Below are 22,197 nucleotides of genomic sequence, written 5' to 3'. Positions count from 1 at the left end.
TGCCCTCGCAGAACCACGGCCGCCCTGCAGCTAACAGGACGTACCGGATGTGGATAAAGAAATGTGGCTTTTAGGGCGTTTTCTGCCCTCTTGGCTAAGGAAAACAGAGACGATAGAGCAGTGCGAGCCCCTCTGTGTTCTGCCCTTGGTTTTGATCTGTCAGTTGTCCCAACTGTTCATTCTCTGCTTTGTTTGTCCCCACACAGGTGGCAGTGCCTTCCTGTTCCTCTCTCAGGCCCCTGCATCAAGGAAGCAGAAAACATGTTCTTGTTTGTCATTTGCTGCAGGTGGAAAATGGACAGAAGGGGCAATAAAATTGCTCATCCAGTTTATTGACAGAAGCATCTTGAAGGTCCATTCTACGCTGTATTGTAATTCTTTTCAATTTTTGAGCTTTGCACCTGTCAAGTCGCTCAGTGCCATAAGGTCCTTGAGCAGTTTTCTTCATGGTCCCTCTCTCCATTGCATCTCTGCAAAGCCTGCCTGGTCAGCAGGCTTTGTCCCCCACCATCCTCTGCCAGGTCCCTTAAGGAAAGCTGAATGAGACAAGTCCTTTCAAACTTCTGGAACTCCACAGGTGAGCTCTTGCCTAGCTGTTTGTCTTACTATGTCTTTTATTTAGTTATCCATACTGAGACCTTCCATCTTATGCTGCAGCTGCTTAGTTTCCATAAGTCCTTTGAAAAAATGGCATTAAATTGCATGAATTGGAATATTTTTATTTAGTCTAAATCACACAACTCACACTTGGGCTCACTTGTATATAATGGAGTATCCAGAGCCTTAAGCAGAACAGGAATGCTTATAGGAAATAGGAGAAAAGTACTTTCAGGTGTTTCTTCACCTCTATCAATGTAACTCATGGCCTTTCCTGGAAAAGATTGCTAACCTTACTCCTTTACTTTTCAGTTAGAAAATCTGATGTATCACAGTCATGTTCATCATTTTATTTAAGGGAAAAGATTGCTAACCTTACTCCTTTACTTTTCAGTTAGAAAATCTGATGTATCACAGTCATGTTCATCATTTTATTTAAGGATGTTTTTGAGCTGCTTGGGGAAGAGTGAAGGGTTCACAAACATCTAACAACTGAGAAAAATCGCGTCCAGTTTATACCACAGTTTTTAAAAAGTATTATTTTTGCCCTGGTGGTTTGGTTGCAGCTCACCATGTCTGTGGGAGACTGGGTCAGTTCCAGCAGAGAGATTTTGAGCTAGGTGCATCCTATTTTTCTCTTGGAATCTAGTTCTCTGCTTAATTAACACATCAGCATTTGGGCCAGACTCCAATTGCACAGCTCAGTGGTGCTGTCCTTTTCCTGGCACAGGGCTCCAGTCAGTGCTGGGGCCAAGGAAGAGGAGGCAGGGAGGGCATGGAAGCACAAGAGACATCTCAGCAGGAGGCAAAGCACGGGGCCAGAGTCACTAACCTGACTCCTAAGGAGTCCTTAGGCCAGGGTGTGAGGTACCACTCTTCAAATTTGGGACTTGGCTGTAGGTGGCTGCATGAAACACGCTCACATGGACTCCTGCTGGGCACCCATGCATGACCAGAGTTTGGGCTAAGCTCCAGTTGAGTGTTGTGGCCACAAAGGGAACTGAGGAGCCTGGGAGGCTTGGTGCCTCAATTCTGTCCCTGGTGTTCAGGAGATGAAAGCTGAAATCCTTGCTTTTGCATATGTTTCCTCATGCCAAGCACGAGATTTGCAGCCATAGAAGACACAGAACAGAACCACAGCCACACACGGAGTATTGCACAAGTTGCCTTGCCCAGTAATTCCTCTGGGCTCTGAGACCCTGGACTAGATCTGGCAAAGCAGGAATCACTACAGTCTCCCCTTCCATAGGAGCAAGTGTGCTAAGAAACAAACTCTGCAGAAGAGCACTGTCATCCCCTGGATAGACTTTTGTTCCAATTTTTGGCTTCCAGGAGAAGGCTAGCATCTTGTCTGATGTCTCCTACTGAAGTCAGTCCTTCCCTAGTCTAAGAAAAGGGCCAAAGTCATCCAATGTTGACTTTTCTTCAGGGTCTTTTTAAGTTTTTTTCTGTGGAGTCACTGGACTGTGACTCCTTTGAGCAAGAAATCAAGTCATGAAACAGAAGAAATGCAGAAGGTGGGTAGAAAGAGAAAATAAGCTGGGTGGGAATTTAAGAATGCTTGCCAGCCATACAAGAGACAACTGGTAAGTACCTGCAAATCTGTAAAGTACTGATTTAGCTCTTATGTTCCAGTGAGTGCTAAGTGCAAACATTTTGGCTGGTATGCTGCTTGCTCTGACAGATCAGTTGAACTTTTGAAGCATCTGTAGTTTTAGACTTTTTGACTCCTCACTAGGTAAGAATAGGCAAAAGTGAACATGATCAAAAAGCTACACAGATGTGGCTTCAAGTGTCTCGCATGCTACAGGATAGTCATGGTAGCAAGAGGGCAATATGCACCTCAAAAAGAAGCAAGGATGCAGCCCTGTTTCTTTTTGGCTTGGTTTTTAAATGAAAACCATGCCTAAGTATTCTTTGATTGGTTTATAATCTTTTTTTTAATATCCTGAATTTTTTTGAACCACCTTTTTTCCATTCCTGTCTCAGCTACGGGAATCTTGCACTGTGAATCACAAGAACTGAAGCTGGGAAGTGTCCTGTTACATGAATATTCCATGAGCCAAAAGGAAAACAGTTGTGTGTTATTTAAGCTGTCAACAGTGCTTCTACCTGTTGCCAGCAAAGAGCAGGAGGGGCTAGGTGGTAAGGGCTCTCCCTTTTCTGAAGAACTGTTTACAGAACAGCTTGAAAGGCTCAGGTGAACAGGACAGATTCCAACTGTGCTGAAGGTGGCAGCGCATTCAGGCCTGCCTGGGATGGCTGTGGGCCAGCAGTGCCTGCAGCAGGAATTGCACAAGTGGGTGCACAGATATTCTGTGCTCTGGAGAGGTCTTTGACCCATGTGCCAGCAGCTGCTGCTGTCTTGGACCCCAGGCCAAAGACCTTCAGGGATTTCACTTCCTGTGCCAACAGAGCAGGCCCCTGGCTTGTGATGAGGAGCTGTGTGCAGGCTCGTCTGGAGCCTCCCCCTGCACCCCCTGCCCTGGCACCACCTTTAAGTCCTGGCCCCTGCATGGGTTTCACTGCCGGCCCTGTACCTCACTGGTCCTGATGTGGCTTCCCCGTGTGCCTGGGGACTGCCTCATCCCTGCAGCCTGGGCTGGTGTTTGGCAGACTCTGGCTGATCCTTTCAGCACTGCAGCATGTGCTCCACTGGTACTGCACCTGGATACCACTTCCATTGCTGAGAGACACCTTTGGGTTAGAAAAATGTATTTATTTGCAATATGGAGTTTTGGTGGTGCTAATGCATAATTGATAAATGTTGTAATTAGGCATTACATTACAAATAAGGCTGTATTATTTCAGTAATACAAATAATTAATTCAATAATGCTCATTTTAAACGCACACGAAACTCTAAGTGTTCATTAGAGCACATTTTTTAAATTTAAAATTATTAAGTAAGATGAAACAGGCCACCCACCTCCTCTATAAATTGCTTCTTGCAAAATGCTTTTGCTTAGGGATGAGTCCAGATTAACATGTTCTCAGGCAATATCTTTGCACTCAACTAAGGAGCTGTGTTGTCCCAAACATGGGCTTTGTGAGCATCCTGCCTGCCCCAGCACAATGAGACAAAGGTGATGGGATATACATTGAAAGCAGCCCTTCTAGAGCTGCATCACTGCTTTGCTATTATGCAGCCTGCTATTATTACACCCTGTTATACAGCTGTGTTCCAGCTGCAGGTGTGGGATAAGCCCTTAGGTGTGCCTGGGAATGGTGGCCTGGAAGCCCCTGCCTGAGCTCTGTTTTGAATCCAGGCAGCTGAACTATGCTCAGCACATGTTCTCTTTTCACTGGTGCCTCTGGGAAATGAGAATCAATTCTTGCTTTTCACCGTGTGCTTCTCTGCCCAATGACTGCATCAAACTTTGGAGTGGTCATCTTCTTCAGAACGTTCAGGGCACGCTCTGGAAACACCCTGGAAGAGACAGTAACATGAAATTAAAAGTGGGATAGAAAGTTAAATGAGGGGGAAAAATGTCACTGCAGGTGAGGGAAGAGCTGGTCTGGTGCTGGGATTCATAAAGTTAGAGGGTTTTGAGAAAATGGTTAAAAAGAGCAAGTGTCAGGCAGAAGTTTTGTTAGCATTGTACATATAGCAAAAAAGTTTTCTAAGTAGTAGAGCAGACATGACAAATAACAGTAGACTTTAAGATCTCTGTGCTTTATCTCTTATGAACCAGTTTTTGTTTTAACTACCAGTATATGTGTTTCATATGATTAGATAGAATTCTTGTCAATATGTTTTACTCTATATGTAATTAGCTAAAACCTAAGCCAAAATACTTTTATGCTGTACTGTAATACAACACCTCCTTAACATTTCCTGTAAATCAGCAAGCTGTTAACATCCTGTCTCCATTATCCTAACAATATACTGAGACTAATGTGCTGAATAAATAGCTCATGTCACTAGTCCAAATTTGCTCCATCTCTGTTCGTGATTGTAAATAGTTTGCCGGCAGCAGTCTGGCAGCAGAATGCATGCACACATATAAACTGAGGCTATGTGTTAAACTGGGCATTACTTCCATAGGTCCCACCAATCTCTGACTAATTAAAGTCTATTCTTGGCCTTTTAGGACAGTTCCAATGCCAAGTATCTGTGGGCAGTATGTGAACTACAGTATTGCTGCAGGAACCAGGAAGTTTTAATATTGTACAGATGTAGATAAGTATTACATGTCATGCTCTGAAAAGCAGTAGGCCTGTGGAAGGATGAGATTTTAAAACTGAAGTGCAGTTTTCACTCCTAAGATTCCTCCTTTTAAAGAGCTTTGTCTCTTTATTTCCCTGTCCTAAATTATGACCAAAAAAGCAAAGTTATTCTAAGTGCTTTGACAGCATCAGTTTTGACTTGCCTATGCTTCTGCAGACTTTCACTCTCAACAAGCAGTTCTTGGAGTTGCAAAAGGATTTAAAATATTTTTACTGCTGTCTGGTGTTTGGTTTAGCAAACAAGAAGCTACCAAGTGTTTCATGAGATACTATAGGATTTAACGGAGAATCTAACTAAGTTGTTAGGATGGAAATTCCAGATTTGGAACTGGAGCTCTTGAGGAGGTAAAAACACCTCCTCAAAAGAGCAGCTGCACTGGATAATTAAGTTGTATGGGAGGATAAATCTTGCTTTACATACAGAGAGCAGTACAGTCCTTTTGAGGCAATGTTCTCAGCCTCTGTGCCCTCAGTGCTGACATAAAGAAACAAACACTACTAAGCAGCAGGTCCTCAGCTCTTTCTGGAACTTCTGCTGACTCAGAGGTTACAAGTTTCAACCTTGTATACTCAGGTAGTATTGTTGTTTCCACATCCATTGTTTAATTTTGCTTTGTACTTACATTTCAGAAAGCAAAGCAATGTTTAGCTGTGGTGGAACGAAAACCATTTTCTGGTTGGTCACTATTCCTTCCATCAAAGCCTGTACGACTTCTTCAATCTCCAAAATCTTTCCAAGCCTACACAGGAAAGCAAACAGGTAAGAGCTGCAGTGATAAAAAGGAGTGGTACCAGGTCATCTGGGAGGCTTCACAAATGTACAAACTCAGGTAATTGAAATGCAACAATTACATGGGTTAAAGGACATTGCAGACTTTCTTTAGTTAATGATACAAACTGCTGTTATACAGCCAGCTGGAACAGAGGCCTAAAGCTGGGGATAATATGCAGTGCCTTAATGCAAAGAAGGAAAGGCAGGAATGCAGAGCATTGAGAGTTACCTTGTACTGGGGTTTTTGACAAATCCAGTGTTTATAAAAACAGGACAAAGGCACGTTGTTTTGATTCCATCCTTTCCAAGGGCTGAGAGCTCCTCTGTCAGACCTTTATGAAATCCAACTGCAGCGAACTTGCTTGAGCTGCGGAAAGGGAGGAAGTACAAATGAGAAGGCAGAAATCCTATTTCCACCTTTCTACCACTGCAAACGGCCTAAACCATCATCTGCCTCTTAGTTGCTCAGGTGCTGTTTAAGGTAATGGCTAGGGGAGGGGTGAGGACTGGTGCACCTCTGCTCTACCTTGTATCCTAACCCATACCCCTTATTTTCACTATGGGCTCTCTGTCCCTCTACCCCTCTTTCTGCTCCTTGCTATGTGGAGACAAACCCCTCCAAATAATAAAATCCATCTGAGAGACAGGGCAGGGACTATTCTAACTGTGCCTGTGCCAGAATGTAGTGGTGGATTAGATATTGAAACTTGTGGATTAATTGTGCAATGCACAGCAGGTATCTCAAAAAAGGGCACTTTAGCTGCGAACAGACAGACAAACGTTAGGAATTCTTAGAAAACTGCGACTGAAGCGCATCAATCCATGGACATCTTGTTTTTTCGCATGAGAGAAGATTCCTAAAAGTAATGCAGCCTGAATCTCCAAAATTAGGAAAGATGAGCAGGGTAGAAATGGAGATTAACCCGCTACTGTTTATTGTACCACACAGGAGCACCTTGTAACAATTTTGTGTGACTTTTGAAATAGAGAAGCATTATGCAAGCAGAACTGAAGAACAACCTGCCGTGGAAATAGGTATGGGCCTGAGGTTTGAATCAACTCCAAAAAAGGAAAACCACAGAATCATTTGACTGCTGTGGATTTGGCAGCATAATCCCAGTAAAATTCCTGGCTGAAGAGTTCTCACATTGCTGACAGTGAGTGACTCTCTAAGAAGGAGTATTCCTGGGAAAAGATTGTTCTAAGAAGGAGTGTTCCTGGGGAAGACTGCTGCAGCTGGAGCTGCCATTATGGAAGGCTGGATGTGATGCAGGATGGCAACACACAGTCTAATGGGTTTTTGGTGCCTGCACTGTGATTTTCCTGACACCTTTCAAGGAGAAAAGCAATTTGATGTCATGATGGCAGAAGGTCGGGGGGAAGGTCAGCAGGGAGGACCTCACGGTGGGAGGCTGTTATAGGACACCCAGCCAGGACAAACAGGCAGATGAGGTGCTCTGCAAGCAGCTGGCAGAAGCCTCATGGTTTCCAGCCCTTCAACTTGCCAAATGTCTGCTGGAAATACAACACAGCAGAGAGGAAGCAGCCTAGGAGGTTCCTGGAGTGTTTGGAAGACAAACTCCTAACACAGCTGGTAAGAGAACCTACTGGAAGAGGTGCCCTGGTAGACCTGTTGTTTGTGAACAAAGGACTGGTTGATGTGGTAGTTGGTGGCCGTCTTGGGCAAAGGGACCACGAAATGTCAGAGTTTTCAATAGTGGGTGAAGTAAAGAGGGGCACCAGAACTTCCACCTTGGATTCTGGTGGGAGATCTTGGCCTTGTTTAGGACACTGATTGACAGAGTCAGTCCTGAAGGGTAAAGGGGTCCAGGAAGGCTGGATACACTTTAAAAAGAAATTGTGAAATATTCAAGAGCAGCCCATCTCCATATAGTTGAAAGACAAGTGGTCAGGGAAAAAAGACCAGCCTGGTTAAACAGAGAACTTAGGCTGGAACTCTGGGGTAAAAAACCAATGTATTCTTTCCAGATGGAGGGTCAGATAACTTGGGAGGACTATAAAGATGTTGCAAGGCCATATAGGGAGAAGATCAGAAGGACCAAAGCCCAACTAGAACTTGGCCTTGGAGACAACAAAAAAGTTTTCTATAAATACAGCAAAAGGAGGGTCAAGGAGTGTCTCCATTATTTGTTGAATGCAGAACGTAGTGTAACAACAGCAGATGAGGAAAAGGCAGAGGAACTTCATACGTTCTTTGTCCCAGTCTTTAATATTGTCCAGTTGTCCCTCAGGATTCTCAGCTCCCAGAGCTGGGAGTTAGTGACAGAGAGCTGAGGGAAGGGCTCATAATCCAGGAAGAGATAGTTAGTGATCTGCTGTGCCAACTCGACACTCAAAAATCTATGACTTTTGATGGGATCCATGCCAGAGTAATGAGGGAACTGTTGAAAGAACTTGCCAAACCATTTTCAATCACCTACCAGCAGTCCTAATTAACTGGACAAGTTTCATCTGTCTGGCAGTTAGCAAATGTAATACCCATCCAAAAGGTTGGAAGGATTATCCAGAGAATTGCAGGCCTATAAGCTTAACCTTGGTTGTGGGCGAGGTTATGGAAGAGATCATCCTGAGTACCATTTCAAGGCACACACAGGACAACCAGGGGATCAAGCCCAGCCAACATGGATTTTTGAAAGGAAGGCCCTGCTTGACCTACCTGATCTCCTTGTATGAACAAGTGGCCCACCTAGTAGATGAGGGGAAGGCTGTGGATGTGTCTATCCAGGGTCTATCTAGACTTCAGTAAAGTGTTTGACACCATCTGCCACAGCATCCTCCTAGAAAAACTGAGTGCTTGCAGCTTGGGTGGGTGGAGTCTTCAATGGGTAAAAATCTGCCTGGATGGCTGGGCCCAGAGTGCTGTGGTGAATGGAGATAAATCCTTTGGGCAGTTGGTCACCAGTGGTGTCCCCAGGGCTCCACCTGGGGCTGGTCCTGTTTAACATCTTTGTGGATGGTCTGGACACGGGGATCAAGTGCACCCTCAGTAATTGTGCAGAAGACACTGAGCTGATGTGCTCAGGGGATGGAAGGCTCTGCTGGAGATCTGGACAGACTCCATCAGTGGGCTGAGGACACAGCTGCAGGAAGCTCAAGAAGGTGAAGTGTCAGGTTCTGCACCTGAGCCATGCAGTGATACAGGCTGGGTGAGGAATGGCTGGGGACAGAAAGGGACACCTGGGGTGCTGGCTGACAGCAGCTGAACCTGAGCCAGTGTGCCCATGTGGCCAAGAGGGCTGATGGCACCCTGGCCTGGGCCAGCCAGCAGGACAGAGAAGGGGCTGTTCCTGCACTGGGCCCTGGTGAGGCCACACCTCGAGCGCTGTGTCCAGTTCTGGGCCTCTCACTTAAAAAGGACATTGAGGAGCTGCAGAGTGTCCAGAGAAGAGAAACAAGGCTCAGGAAGGGTCTATAAAACATGTCTTAGGGGAATGGCTGAGGGAGCTGGGTTTGTTTAGTCAGGAGAAGAGTAGGCTCAGGCCTCATGGCTGTCTACAACTCCCTGAAAGAGGGCTGGATGGAGGTGGGGCAGTCTCCTCTGCCATGCCCGCGGTAAGAGGAATAGAGGAAATGGTCTTAAACTGAGACAGGAGAAATTCAGGTGAGATATTAGAAAAAAATCTTCTCACTATTAGGGTGATCAGGCACTGGAATAGGTTCCTCAGGCAGGTGGGGCAGTCACCATCCTGCAGATGTTTAAGAGGCATTTGGATCTGGCACTGGGTTGTAGCATCCCATGAACTCTGTCCTCTCAGTCAATTCCCAAGTCCTCTGCCCTGGCAATGGTGGTGTCTAACTACCACAGAGTAATCCTCCTGCTGGGAAAAGACAGACTCCCACATGGACTTCCCCTGGTTTCCCCTTTCCCTGTCCCCTCACTGGCTTGCTACCACTGGTGGCCAGCCCCCCTCCTCTAGAGACCAATCCCCTTTGCCCTGCTTTTAGCTCTGCCCCCCATGCCTTTCCCTTCTTAAGCTGCTGCACCAGGTGGAGAAAGAGCGTGTGGTTGTGCTGTCTCACTGGGTCCCCTTCGGCCATGCTCTGCTGGAATAAAACCTTGCAAAAAAGAGCCTTTCTTGCCTTTCTCACTGAGCCAGCTGTGGTGAGTGTTGTGTAGGGATCTGACTGCACTGCCTGAACGTTAATCCAACCTGCTTTTCTACAGGAGAGGTTTGTTGGGAACTGATAATAGGCAGCAGCACCCACCATTCAACACCTGCTTCTTTACTGGATGATGTGGTTTAGGGCTTACAGTGGCAGTATTGCCTGGATGGTTGGACTGGATGATCTTAAAGGTCTCTTCCAACCCTGATGATTCTATGATACTATTTTACGCTCTACAGTCAATGCCACAATGGTAAAATGATCAAAAGCTCCTCAGTACGGGTTTACTTGACAACACTACAAGAAATCACAGAATAAATACATTCTAAGAAGGAGAAGGGAAGAGGATACCTTTTTTATTAAGCAAAAGTCTGCATTGGTGGGGAGAGAAAACAGGAGAGTCTTTCATTAGTAGATGTGTTACATGACTATTCTTTCATACAGACATTGCTAACAATTCAGTCAGAGCTAATTACTTGATACTTCCTGATAGAAAAGATGCAATTAAAAATTTTTAAAACTAAGCAAGCTGATTTCAAAATGACTTACCAATATGCCACCATGAAAGGAGTCACAAAATGACCTGCTGCTGAAGCCACGGTGACAATGTGCCCATAGTTGTTGTTCATCATGACTGGCAGGAAAGCTCTCGTGGTCTTGGAAGTCATTTAAAACAAGAAGCAAAATGCAGGGGGCAGGAAGGAGGAAAAGAACATGGTTTTCTTAGGCATACTCAGCACTGACTCTCAGAGTTATTCACCAGGTGGCCAAAGCTCTCCCTAAAGCTCTGATCTGCACAGCACCTCAGATTCCAGAGCCACAGGGATACCTGCTCTCTGACCAGTGGTGCAGCTGGCAACCTGCTCTCCAAAGGCTGCAGCAGTTGGCCATAAACAGGAAATGGTTTTCACATCTTTCCTTTGCTGCTTTTAAGGTTTCAGGTGTCAGCAGAAATGCTGGCAGGGTCTCACCCCGGCACATGAACAATAAACCACTTGTCGATCTGTGGCTTCTCTTTTCTTCTGCCACAAACAAGTCCTGCTGAAGCCCTCCCACCCTGTCAGCCCCATGACACCTCTGACAGAGGCCTTCTGTGCGTGCTGCAGGTGAGGCTGTCAGCAGCCAGCTCACATCAGCAAGAAGCCATTCCAGTTTCCCAGCACACAGCCTGCTTGGGTGCCCTGTGCTGTAACAGTTCATTTGGTAATTTCACTGCTAATCATGGTTGGCCTAAACATGCATTGACACTCCCAAACAAGTGTGTATATAGATGGTGGTGGCCCTTACCCACATGTGGCCCAGAATGTTGACTTCAAACATCCTTTCTATCTGGTGGTCCTGAGTCGAGAGAAAGTCGGCAGCTGTAATCACACCAACATTGTTCACCAGGACAGTCACATCCCCAATATCCTTCTTCACCTTTTAGAGAGAAAACAAAAGCCCAAAACTGTGTCTGTCACTCAGGAGGGAAAAAAAAAAAGTAAAGGTGGGGAAGATGAACCATGGTTAAATTCTTAACATTGCATCTTCAAGGGAGAGGGAGGTCATGCCACATTTCCAGATGTGGCAGGAATATGGCAGTAGAGCCATGGAATCTGGTTTAGATCTGATTCTTCCCCATTCATCAATGTCAGTATTTATTGTGTTCCATAAACTGTGCACAGTCTGGACCGTGTAGTCACAATTGGTGTGGGAAAAGGATTTGTAGAGAGTTCTCAGGGCCTGACAAAAGGTGCTCACAGTATGCATCCGTATGCAAACTGAGACAAGAAATGCTGACTTAGAAACGTCATGGGATAGGACAGATATTGTTGAGAGAGAAATGGAGCTAGAAAAAAGTTTCAAAAGATGGCCTTGCAAATAAGACTAGATACTTTGGAGAAATAGAACTATGAATCCTGCATTGTATTGGGACCCACGAGGGGTAGTTTCAGATGATGGACTTTAGGCATCTACAGCATGGTGTGGCAAAAAGCTGATCGGTCAAGAAAGGCTTATAGTGTATTGTAATTAGGAAATAGTTGGCTTCTGATTGTGATGGTGTGAATTATAACATCTGTATTGTCTCACCCTTCTCATCAGACTGAAAATGGAATAAAAGTTTTTAAAATGCCTCTCAGTTGCCCCATCTCTGGGTCAGGAAAAGGTTGTTGTCCAACACTTGGGACCACAGAGGTACAGATGTTTTGAGGCAGCTGGACCACAGCCATTCCAATAAAATGTTTCATATGTTCTCAGTGCTATGTTCCTTCAGAGGCTGCAATCCTAGAGAGCAAACTTGGCAAGAGGATGTGATATGCTGGAGCCTCCCAAACCGGATGAGACTGGCTGTGATCTTGGAAATGCTACAGCACTCTGTGTCCAGAGAGCAACGAGGAATGGAGAGCTTCCAGGGGCTTGCAGGATTTGTGTGCAACATGTCTTCTCTAGTTTTCCTGCCTTCTCTGGAAATCAAGCATGGTTGGGACAGCCTTTGGCCATGCCCCTGCTGTCCTGTGGTAGCCGCTCTCTGGCCACAGAGAGCAACAAATAACTTTCCCATGCCTTTCTGGGGAAGACTGTGAGAAGAGGCGAGAAAAGAATGAGAAACAATTCTTATCTTCACTTGCTGGACCTGGTATTGTGAACATGTGGAATGTGTTACTGAGATTTGTTTACCAAAGGGTGGTGCCTTAATTAGCCAATAGTGATGGTGTTTGGATTGGAGTGTGGCAGACGTCTTTTATGAAAAACCCTTTCCTTATGATTTTTCCTCCTGAGAAGCTGAGAGGCCTCAGGAACAAAATACAAACATTGATTATCTGCTTCCGTGGAATGCAACAGGTGGATCTTTGATTGGTCCATGTTGGTTGTTTCTAATTAATGGCCAATCACAGCCCAACTGGCTCGGAAAGAGAGTCCAAGACGAAGTCTTTGTTATCATTCTTTCGCTATTCTTAGCTAGCCTTCTGATTAAATCCTTTCTTCCACTCTTTTAGTATAGTTTTAATGTAATATATATCATAAAATAATAAATCAAGTCTTCTGAAACAAAGTCAGATCCTTGTCTCTTCCCTCATCCAAAAACTCCTGTGAACACCATCACATTGGAGGAGAAATTAGGTCTAACTGAATCATACCTGTCTATAAAAGCAATGGGTTTCTTAATAATTATAATAATATAACAAAGAGATTGATCAGCCTTCTGTGAATCATGGAGTCAGTGCTAATTATTACCCGGGTGGGGGCCTGTCACAAGGAGACTGCCCCACCTTGTCTGCAGTGCTGTAGATCTCCTCCCGTTTGCTGCAGTCCACCACGAAGGTTTGAACAGTGGCTCCCAGCTTCTGGCATTCTGCTGCCGTCTCCTCAACGCCGTGCTGGAAGAGGCAAAGAGAAAGACACAGCTGTGCACAGCTGTCCCCTCAGCACGGCTGAGCAGCAGAGGCTGAAGATGTTCCTGGATTGAGCAAGCACTGCCCAGCCCCTGAACAGTTCATAGCCACCCAGGGAAAGAGCTGTAGATGGTTTTGCTGAGAGGACAGGCATTCCAGCTGGAAATTTAGGATCCGCATGTAGCGACAGCCAGAAAGGCAGGGTGGCAACAAGAGTGAGTTTGGCTTGGTAAGGCAGACAGAGCAAGGCTGCAGAAAGGGGGCACAGGCTGTCTATCACAGCACAGCAGACAGCACTGTGAGTGTAAACAGCTTGTAAAATACAGGCCTGGCTGGCACCCTGACACACTGGCTCTATGTGTTTCTGTATTAACATGCTGGGTGTGAGAAGAGAGGTGCCCTCCACAGTTCACAATGTACAAAAATTTTAATTTCTGAATGACCTTTGATACACACAGGTCAGAAGCTCCCTGAAGTCATTACATCAACTCGTTAAGCCAAAGCAGAAGTGACTTTGTTGTATCCCTGTTCCCAGGTGCCAGAAGGCCATGTCAGTGGAACCTGTGCAGTGAAAAGCTCTAGGTCATAAATAGCCTGGGTCAGCAGTGCCTCTGTTGGGGTGGCTGGGCAGCTGTCCTCAGCACTAGCTGCTGTTTAATGCTGAGAGCCCCCAAGAAGGAGCCCTTGTCAAGGCACTTGGGTTGGAGGAGCGTACTCCTAAATCCTCTGGAATCCACAGCCTCCCTTGATACTGTGTTTCAGTTCGTGCTGACACCCACGCTTACAATCTACTTCCCAGCTCTAAAGCCAGGTGTCGCTCGCTACTAAATTTATACCTAAATCTCTCCATTCCATCCAGTGAACATCAACAATTTTCTGTTTCATTGCAGCCCTGCATGCACTGCAGCGGTGCCATGCCTCCTTCCAGCCCTCCAAAGTCTGGTCTTAGGCATAATGGGTACCATTAACAGACACTGAAAATGTTCAACACTATCTTCCCTGTTTATCCATCCTCTCACACAGCTTGTCTCAGGTTTGATGTATTTTTGTTTGTGGAAGGCTAGGTTCTGTTTTGCAGCTTCATGATGAACTCCTTTGCTGACCCAGCGTGTCAGAAACAGAAAACCCAGCCTCTCACCCACCCTGTTGCACCTACACCCAGCACTTGGCCTGGATTCTTCAGAATGCCAGGCTGCATGTTTGTATCTGCCCATCTTCCACTTGCCACGGTTTTTCCATTCCATTCAAATCATCTGAAATAAAGAGCTTGGGCCGGTGTAAACATTTAGAGAGATGCCACCTACGCGTGCAGCTGCCCAGAGGGCAGCCGGGCTCACATACAGCCCGGCACAGGGATGCTGATGCTGCTGAGAGTGCAGAGAAAACACATCTCCCAGCACGGCACAGGAAACACCTGAGGCTACAGAGAGAACAAACGAAGGCAGACCTGCTGCTCTTTGCAAACAGCCTTCTGGTACTAGCGGGCTTTCTCTGCCAGCCCAGGCAGCAGCTGCACCAGCAGCTTCCCGAGCACTCCTTTCCCTGTCGCAGGGGCTCTGCCGGCTGTTGCCTGCTCCCTCCCGAGTGGCACCGAGGGACTGTGGGACCAGAGCCCCACATGCTCTGCTGCAAGCGGGGCCAAATCCTCTCCGGGCGCTCGGCATCCCAGCCGGAGGAGCCGAGCGGGAGCCGATGGGAGCGGGCTGGAAGGGGCTGGGCGATGAGGGCGCAATGTGGTGCTGCCCTTCTTACGCCCCTAAATGCCCCGTGGACTCGGAGGTGACACGGAGCGAGGACATGAGTGTGTCCATTACCTTGTTGATGTCCCACAGGACCAGCCTGCTCTGGCGCTTGGCGAACTCCAAGGCGGTCGCTCGCCCGACGCCATGGCCAGCGCCCGTGATGAGCACCAGCTCCCCGGCGAGAGACTTTCTCCTCACAGGCACGAACAGCTTCACAAAAGCCTCCAGGTAGGAATAGAGAAGCGTGGCCAGGAACAGGAGAAGCTCCAGAAACAGATTCATTGTTTTCCTGGGGCTCTTTTGAGGACCGAACTGCGCTGGAGCCAGCAGCGCCGCCCACCCCACAGCCTGCCGAGGACACGCCCCGGGGTTCGGCGCCCAATCAGAGCGTGGCTGAGCGTGGGGGCGTGTCCGTGGGCGGTGCAAGGCCGTGGGCGTGTGGGGGCCCGGCCGCGCGGGGCTGGGCGCGCCCCGAACCGCGCTGTCGGTTCCTCTTCCGGGTTCCACAGGGGAGGGACAATAACATGGGAAATGGATACTCGTACCTTGGGATAAGGTGGTTGATTAAAGTAAAAGATATAAAAGAGAAAAGGTTATTTTCTATTTCCCCGCGGGAAGCAGGGCTTCCGCATGCACATCGGTCTCTCCGGAAGGCAAGCACTGTAAATAACGAATGCCCTCCATTCCCTTCCTTATGTTTTATGTCTGAGGTTTGGGTCAGCTGGCCTGGTTGTGTTCCCGTCCAGGATCTTGCTCACTGGTATGGCTGGGAATGCTGGGGACACAGCACTGATGCTGTGGGAGCGCTGCCCAGCGGCAGCCAAACACGGCTGTGTCACCGACCCTCTCCTGAGTGCCAGCGCACGTCCCGGCACTGCGGGGCTGCCCTGGGCACCGAGCTCCGCCCCAGCCAGAGCCGGCACCGGGCGCTGCCCCTGATGCCGCTCCCGCCAATGCGGGGCCAGTTTGTACAAGCGCGGGGCGGCACGAAGCGGGACCAAGGGGCGGGATCAAGGGGCGGCGTCCTGCAGCGGGCAGCCTCGCATCGCAGGCCCAGCGCCCCGGCCGGGCCCCGGGGCTGAGGCGGGATCGCTGGCGGTGTGGGCGCGGCGGGGCCGATGCCGCTGCCGGCCGGTGCTCTGCCTCGGGTGGTGGTCGTGCTCTCGTTCTCCGTCCTGCTGAGGGCCCGGGGCGCTGCCCAGCGCCGCCCCGCCCACAGGTACGGCGGGCTGTGGCGGTGGCCGTGGGACCCCGGATCGCGTCCCGGTGTCGCTGCCCGCGGTCGGCGGCCCGTTCCGCCGGGAGCAGCTCAGCCGAGATCCCGGGGCTGCCGCTTGGCCGGAGTGTGCGGTGTCCCGCAGGGTGTCCCTTTGGGGGAAAGGCAAGCAGAGCTGTCCCTTAAAAGTGATGTAACGGAAAATACAAGAGCGGGTTTGCCCTTTCCCACGTCTCTGTTAAAGGCTTTTGTTGTGAACTTCAGGCATTTCGTGAGTTGAATATTAGGAGGACTTTCTTCTAATTCCATTAGACGTTGGAATGGGCTGCGCAGGGAGGTGGTGGGATCACCATCCCCAGAGGTGTTCAAGGAAAGACTGGACATGGTGCTTGTACCATGGTCGTGTCACCACTACCATGGTCGAGGTGACACGACGGTATTTGTTCGTAGTTTGGCCATAATGATATCAAAGGTTTTTTCCAACTTAATTGATTCTGTGAAAGACTTGAGTCTATTCCACTTGCTGTATTGTACTTTAAAGACTGGGGATTAAAGAGCATGTTAAAATATAATGAATTGAGATGTTGTTTTTATTTTTCTTTTAGTAATTTATCTGCTAGCTGTTGGTCCCGTCTTCATCCTGCAAACATGTTCAACAGCTATAATGTGAAGTTCCACCACAGAAAAGCTCTCACCTCCCCATATCCAGGATCACACGTTGAGCGTAGCCAAGTTCCTGAAGATAAAGTGGGCTGGCTGACTGAGTGGGAAGATTATAATCCTGTGGAGTACACTGCAAAGTCTGTTTTGGCCAGACCCAATTGGGCAGACCCCCAAATCAAGTGAGTAGAAATGGTGACTCTTTTCCCCTGAGAACATGAAAGGAGGAAATAATCATGAATTGAGTTAACAAGATCATCTTAAGTGATGTGTAATTCTACAGTGATGTGTGAAAATTAAGATTTAGGAAAGTGGTAGTTAGAGAACCGAGTACTTCGAATTGTTGTGAAGGTCTTTGATGCATGATTTTACTGAGCTGATGGTTGAGATTAGAATAATGGACAGCTATTGATGCTGTGCACATGTTTCTCTGTGTTGTGAGCCAAATAAAAATTTAATTCTCCTTAAGAATTTGGAAGAACATTTTAGTGATACACTTGTTGGTTTATTTATGGTTGGGATGCAACATGAAAAAAGAAAGTGTAATTGTAGTTTTTTAAGGGAGCGCTCTGACTCAGGAAATGTGAAAGGTTGTGACACACAGATTTTTGTTGTGACTGTGTAACAATGTGGGTGTCAGTTCTTCTGTCTTGAGTAATAAGGGATAAGACAAGAGGAAATAGCCTCATGTTGTGCCAGGGGAGGTTTAGATTGGATATTATGAAAAATTTCTTCGCCAAGAAGTTTATCAGGCACTGGAATGGGTTGCCTAGGGAACTGGTGAAATCACTTTCCCTGGAGGCATTTAAAAGGTATTTGGATGTGGCACATGGGGGCATAGTTTAGTAGTGGGCTTGGCAGTGCTGCATTGAACTTGGTGATTTTAGGTGTCTTTTCCAACCAAAAGGATTCTGTGATTCTACACCTCTAATCTTAACAAAAATACTTTTGAAACACTTTGTCTAAGTGAAGATTGAGAGAGATGCAATATTAAATACTTTAGTTCTGCACTTTTGCCTGCAGAGCTAAATACAGAGGGTCTGTAATCAGAAAAGCTTAGGACTTCATTGCCTCCTTTAGAAAAGGGAGGGCCTGCAACTCCAGTTCTAGTAAAAACTGCTCATCCACACACAAAGGGGTGCTGCTGGTCTGATGGCTGGCATACAAGCTTTTGTGTTTTGTAATTTGTCCCTGTTAAATTCTTATTTGCTGCACAGCGATGAAGGTTTTTCTCCCAAATTCAATGAGAGAGATGGAGAAGTGGAGAGGAAGAGTCTGAATGGCTTGTATGTGGTCGAAAATGGGAGACCCCGGTGAGTGTGGGGTTTTTGTTTGTGTATTCATTTTAGTGGTGCAGTTTCAGTGCTCTTACAGGTCCGTCAGTTCCAATACATGGTACCTACTAGGACAAAGGCAAGAGAGAAAAATGGAATCTATTTTGAGAATCTGAGTTGGTGAATGAGAAGAACGTGTTGTGTCTCTCACCCTTTAAAGCATGTATGTGCTTTAACACAAAATATGTGTTGCTGTCCTTCCCTTTTTTGTTATTTAATCTTGATGTGTGTTTTTTTGAGTTTGTTTCAGTTGGGTTTTTTTTGTTTGGTTTTTCTTTTTTTTTGTAGAATGTTTTGAATGTGGGGAATAAACACATTTAATTGGAAATTTAGCAGAAAATAAACTCCTTTTTGTTTCAGCTGGTCCTCAGAGATCAGAGGAGCTGGGTGTGGCTGGGCTTACTTTCCAGTTGGAACCAGTTCAGGACTACATGAGTCATGTACTGTGGCATTTGTTTCAGCAATCCAGTGGGAAGGACTGGCCTCACTGGCCGAGGATTGTTAGGGCGCTGGGGACCAAACCATGCTGCTGATCCTGTTGTAACCAGGTAAGGGGCAGGTAACTGCTAGGAACCCTGCACTAGAGAAAAAATCCATGCATTTTGCTTCTTCTCTGCTTCTCTGGGCAAGGTATTAGTTTTCATGGCCATTTTTTCTGTTTGTAAGCCCATTCTGCTTTTGTTAATGTAAGAAATACTAACTTGACTTAGTCTATGACAGGAGGAGGTAGGATTAGGATGCTCTTTTTGTCACTGTATGCTTTGTTTTGATGTGCTTTTTCAGCAGGATGTGTGTGTACATGCTAACCATTTTACACAAAGTATTCAGAAAAGATTGTGTGGTTAACAGAAGTGAGAGTTAGAGAGTGCCATGCCGAAGACAGAAACATTGTGGAAAATCATCCTGATGCATTTCACTCCTTCCCCTTTCCTGAAGGATGCCAATGCTACTGAACTGCTTCCTTGAAAGTGAATGCTGGAATTTTAAAAAAATTTATTTATTTCTTTTAATTTTTTTTAGACAGATTTTTGCTCTGCCTATTGGTAGTTCTTAGTTCTTTGCTGAAGGTGATGGTGACTGCTTGTGGCTTTATCCTGGTGCTGCTGCGGTTTGTGTGACCATTTTGTTCCAGCAGAAACATTCTCATCCTCTTAGTATGAATTATGACAAGTGCAGTTGGAGAGCTTTCAGAGGAGCTGCTGCCACCAGCCTGGCTGCAGAAACATACCTCATGGCCATTTTCTGCCCTTTTGGCTGAGGAAAACCCTCATTGTTCCGTCCTTGGTTGCGACCCTGCTGGATGGCACTTGTTGGTTGCCTCTGCTGTTCATTCTCTGCTTTGTTTGTCCCCACACAGGTTGCAGAGCCTTGCTCTTCCTCTCTCAGGCCCAGGTGTCAGGAAGCAGCAAAACATATTCTTGTTTATCATTTTCTGCAGGTGGAAAAGGGATGGAAGTGGCAACAAAGTTGCTCATCCAGTTTCTGGCAAGAACATCTTGCAGTTTGTAGCCATCAAGAGGAGAGACTGTGGGGAGTGGGCCATTCCAGGGGTAAGGACAAAGCTTCAGAGGCAGCTGGCATTTCCCTGCTGGTGAAGCCATGAGACAGATATGGCACATGTGTGATGCAAGTGGATGTAATATACTAAGAGCTAGGAGTTAAAATGTGTAGAGTCTGAGGGATAGCATTGTTTTGTTTGTTTGTTTCCCCCCATCCAAGGGAATGGTGGACCCAGGGGAAAAGATCACTGCTACTCTGAAGAGAGAATTTGAGGAGGAGGCCTTGAACTCTCTGCAGAAATCCCCTGAGGAGAAAGCAAAATTGGAGAAGCAGCTCCAGAAGCTGTTCAGCCAGGAACACTTTGTGGTGAGCTCTGTGTCTCTTGTGGTAGCCTTTTGAGCTGTGCATGTAACTCATAGCTGTATAAAACCTGAAGAAGTGCAGTGAAATGAAAATATGTTGTGATGCTCATCTTCTTGGGGTGTAAGAAATTGAAGGGACTGTCGAAAACTCTGTAAGGGCAAATGTCTCAGAAGGAAAGAAAAAAAGTATGACTGATTCCACCTTGTTTGTTTTGACACTGAGCTGGTTCTGGTTTGTTCGGGCCCTTATAGGTGTACAGAGGATATGTGGATGACCCTCGTAACACTGATAATGCCTGGATGGAGACAGAGGCTGTGAACTATCACGATGAAACAGGTAAGTATCTCCAGGCACGCTCTTAGTTGCCTTTTACTCCATATGTTGGTTTGAAATTGGGGCTGTTGTTGAGCTGAGAATGGCAGTGAAATCAGGGGAGCATGAAAGTCAGGTGTAAAATATGGGACTAGATTCTTAATTTAATGTTACCTTGGACTCCCAGTTTTCACCTGTAATATAAATCAGTCTACCTAGATGTTTCTGATGTGTTCAAGCCAGAGACTTCATGCAATGACATTTCCACTGAATTTGGGATAGTGGGTGCCAGTTGTCAAGTTTCACATGTCACTGGTCCCAGATTTATTTGTCCCCCGAAGTAAAGATAGTGTATCTTTGGCCTCTGTTTCCAATACAGAAGAGAAAAGCATTTCCTTGGTTGTTGTTTATGAAGTCCTGAGATCCTTTTTAAAAACAGAGTGAAAACTTGGAGAAAAAAAGCAATTCAGAAGCAAAGGCATCCCCTTTTTAAAACTAGTACTTTTTATTTTGGGGCCTTCAGTAAAATTTCAATTCTTTTTCATAAGCGTATATAAGTTTTAGAATTCAGTTTGTCCTGTAGAATAGTATGTGAGAAAAGGAGCAGTCAAATATTAAGCAAACAAGCAAAAATCCAGGCAGATGTATTGGCTAAACTTGGGTGATAAGTACATGTTGTCATGATGGTTTCCAGTAACTTTTCATGCTGCTGGTGATATCCTAGGAACGATGACAGGGTGTTAAGACCATTTCTGCTGTTCCGATTTGCCTTAAAATAGTGCAAGTCTGAAAAAGGTTTTGGCAGAGATTCAGTGAGAGATTGAGTTGTTTTTTCTCTGAGAAGCTTTTGAAGGTTGCTGCCTGTGAAGGAGCATTGGAAAGGCAGAACTAATAGGATGTGAGAGGGGAAAAAGCAGGAAGAAAAGATGCAATAGCGTGTTCTAACTCTCGTTTTGTGAACAGGTGAGACAATGGATAACTTGCCTCTGGAAGCAGGTGATGATGCTGGAGTGGTGAAGTGGGTTGACATCAGTGAGAAGCTTGAGCTGTATGCGAGTCACAGCTACTTCATCAAGCTGGTGACTGAGAAACAGGGAGCCCACTGGAGTGAGGATCCTGGCTCTGACTGCCACGAGTGATGGAAACTGGGAACTGACAGACTCTGAAAGGAGAATATGTTTTCCAGCCTTGAAACAGATGTCCTTGTCATCCTCAGTGAAAATTCTGTGAAATTCTCCTTGAAACCAGGAGAAACACTGGACAGTAATAAACAGAGGCTTTTTCAGAGACTTCAGATTGCTTCTTTTGATTTCTTAGCTAGTGTGAAATGAGAAGAATGTGGAGCTCTTGCTTTGCTTTCTTGGCTTCATTATTTGCAGCTGTTTCATAAAGTCTGCAGATCTGCATGGCAGCACTGGCATTCTAACTGGTGGTAGTTCACAGGCTCTTTATTTTTGCACTGATTCCTTTCCAGGAATATGAATCCCTAAGGAATGAGAGACTTGTAGGATAACCTGAATAATGATTTAAGTGCTGCATAATAAAGTGAAATTTCTTTTCTGAGTCATTTCGCTTAACATATCTTTGCAGGGATTTTGTACTTTGAGTGATTAGTTTTCACATTCAATTACTTTTTAGTTTACAGTGTGGCTGGGATTCACATCTGAATGTGTGACTGTGCCTCTGTGTCAGAGAAGTTGTGACTGATTTGAGGAGCTGAATTTTGTGGTTCCTTTTCTTCTCACTGCTTGTGGGGTACAGTACAGCTGTTGTGGAGACTGCATCATCAACAGAATCACTGGAAAGAGCAACCTTGAAATATAATCTTGTAAATTGTGCTGGTTTCTTACCCTACAGGTGATGTGAATAACTTGCAGTCTGGAGGCTGATGGGGGCTTTCTGTAGCATTTGTGCTGCTAACAGGGGCTGCACAACAGTTGCTGACATTTCTCTCTGTGTTTTTAATCAATTGC

General features: G+C 46.2%; 2 protein-coding genes across 4 annotated transcripts; one reads left to right on the top strand and one right to left on the bottom strand.

The window, feature by feature from the left end:
* Nucleotides 1–3,295: 3,295 nt before the first annotated feature.
* LOC134418468 (17-beta-hydroxysteroid dehydrogenase 13-like) lies at nucleotides 3,296–15,204 on the bottom strand. The gene is made up of 7 exons (XM_063156811.1): nucleotides 14,912–15,204; nucleotides 12,975–13,082; nucleotides 11,011–11,142; nucleotides 10,273–10,379; nucleotides 5,828–5,965; nucleotides 5,450–5,566; nucleotides 3,296–4,026 (listed from the first exon to the last, which is right to left on the bottom strand). The coding sequence occupies exons 1-7, from the start codon at nucleotides 15,119–15,121 to the stop codon at nucleotides 3,939–3,941; spliced, it is 900 nt and encodes a 299-aa protein (XP_063012881.1). The 5' UTR covers nucleotides 15,122–15,204; the 3' UTR covers nucleotides 3,296–3,938.
* A 111-nt stretch (nucleotides 15,205–15,315) lies between these two features.
* Nucleotides 15,316–21,791, top strand: NUDT9 (nudix hydrolase 9). Of its 3 annotated transcripts, none has more exons than XM_063156809.1 (8): nucleotides 15,316–15,395; nucleotides 16,661–16,897; nucleotides 17,933–18,028; nucleotides 18,511–18,597; nucleotides 19,488–19,599; nucleotides 19,769–19,915; nucleotides 20,164–20,248; nucleotides 21,188–21,791. In XM_063156809.1, exons 1-8 carry the CDS (start codon nucleotides 15,364–15,366, stop codon nucleotides 21,361–21,363), a joined length of 972 nt encoding a protein of 323 aa, XP_063012879.1. In that variant the 5' UTR covers nucleotides 15,316–15,363; the 3' UTR covers nucleotides 21,364–21,791. The 3 variants fall into 3 exon arrangements, with proteins under 3 accessions (XP_063012879.1, XP_063012880.1, XP_063012878.1); XM_063156810.1 differs by lacking the exon at nucleotides 15,316–15,395 and adding an exon at nucleotides 15,455–15,501; XM_063156808.1 differs by lacking the exon at nucleotides 15,316–15,395 and adding an exon at nucleotides 15,922–16,058.
* The last annotated feature ends 406 nt before the right edge of the window (nucleotides 21,792–22,197 follow it).

This window comes from Melospiza melodia, chromosome 5 (assembly GCF_035770615.1).
Source record: "Melospiza melodia melodia isolate bMelMel2 chromosome 5, bMelMel2.pri, whole genome shotgun sequence".
In the NCBI taxonomy this organism is placed as follows: domain Eukaryota; kingdom Metazoa; phylum Chordata; class Aves; order Passeriformes; family Passerellidae; genus Melospiza; species Melospiza melodia.
This window is presented reverse-complemented; position numbering and strand designations above follow the sequence as displayed.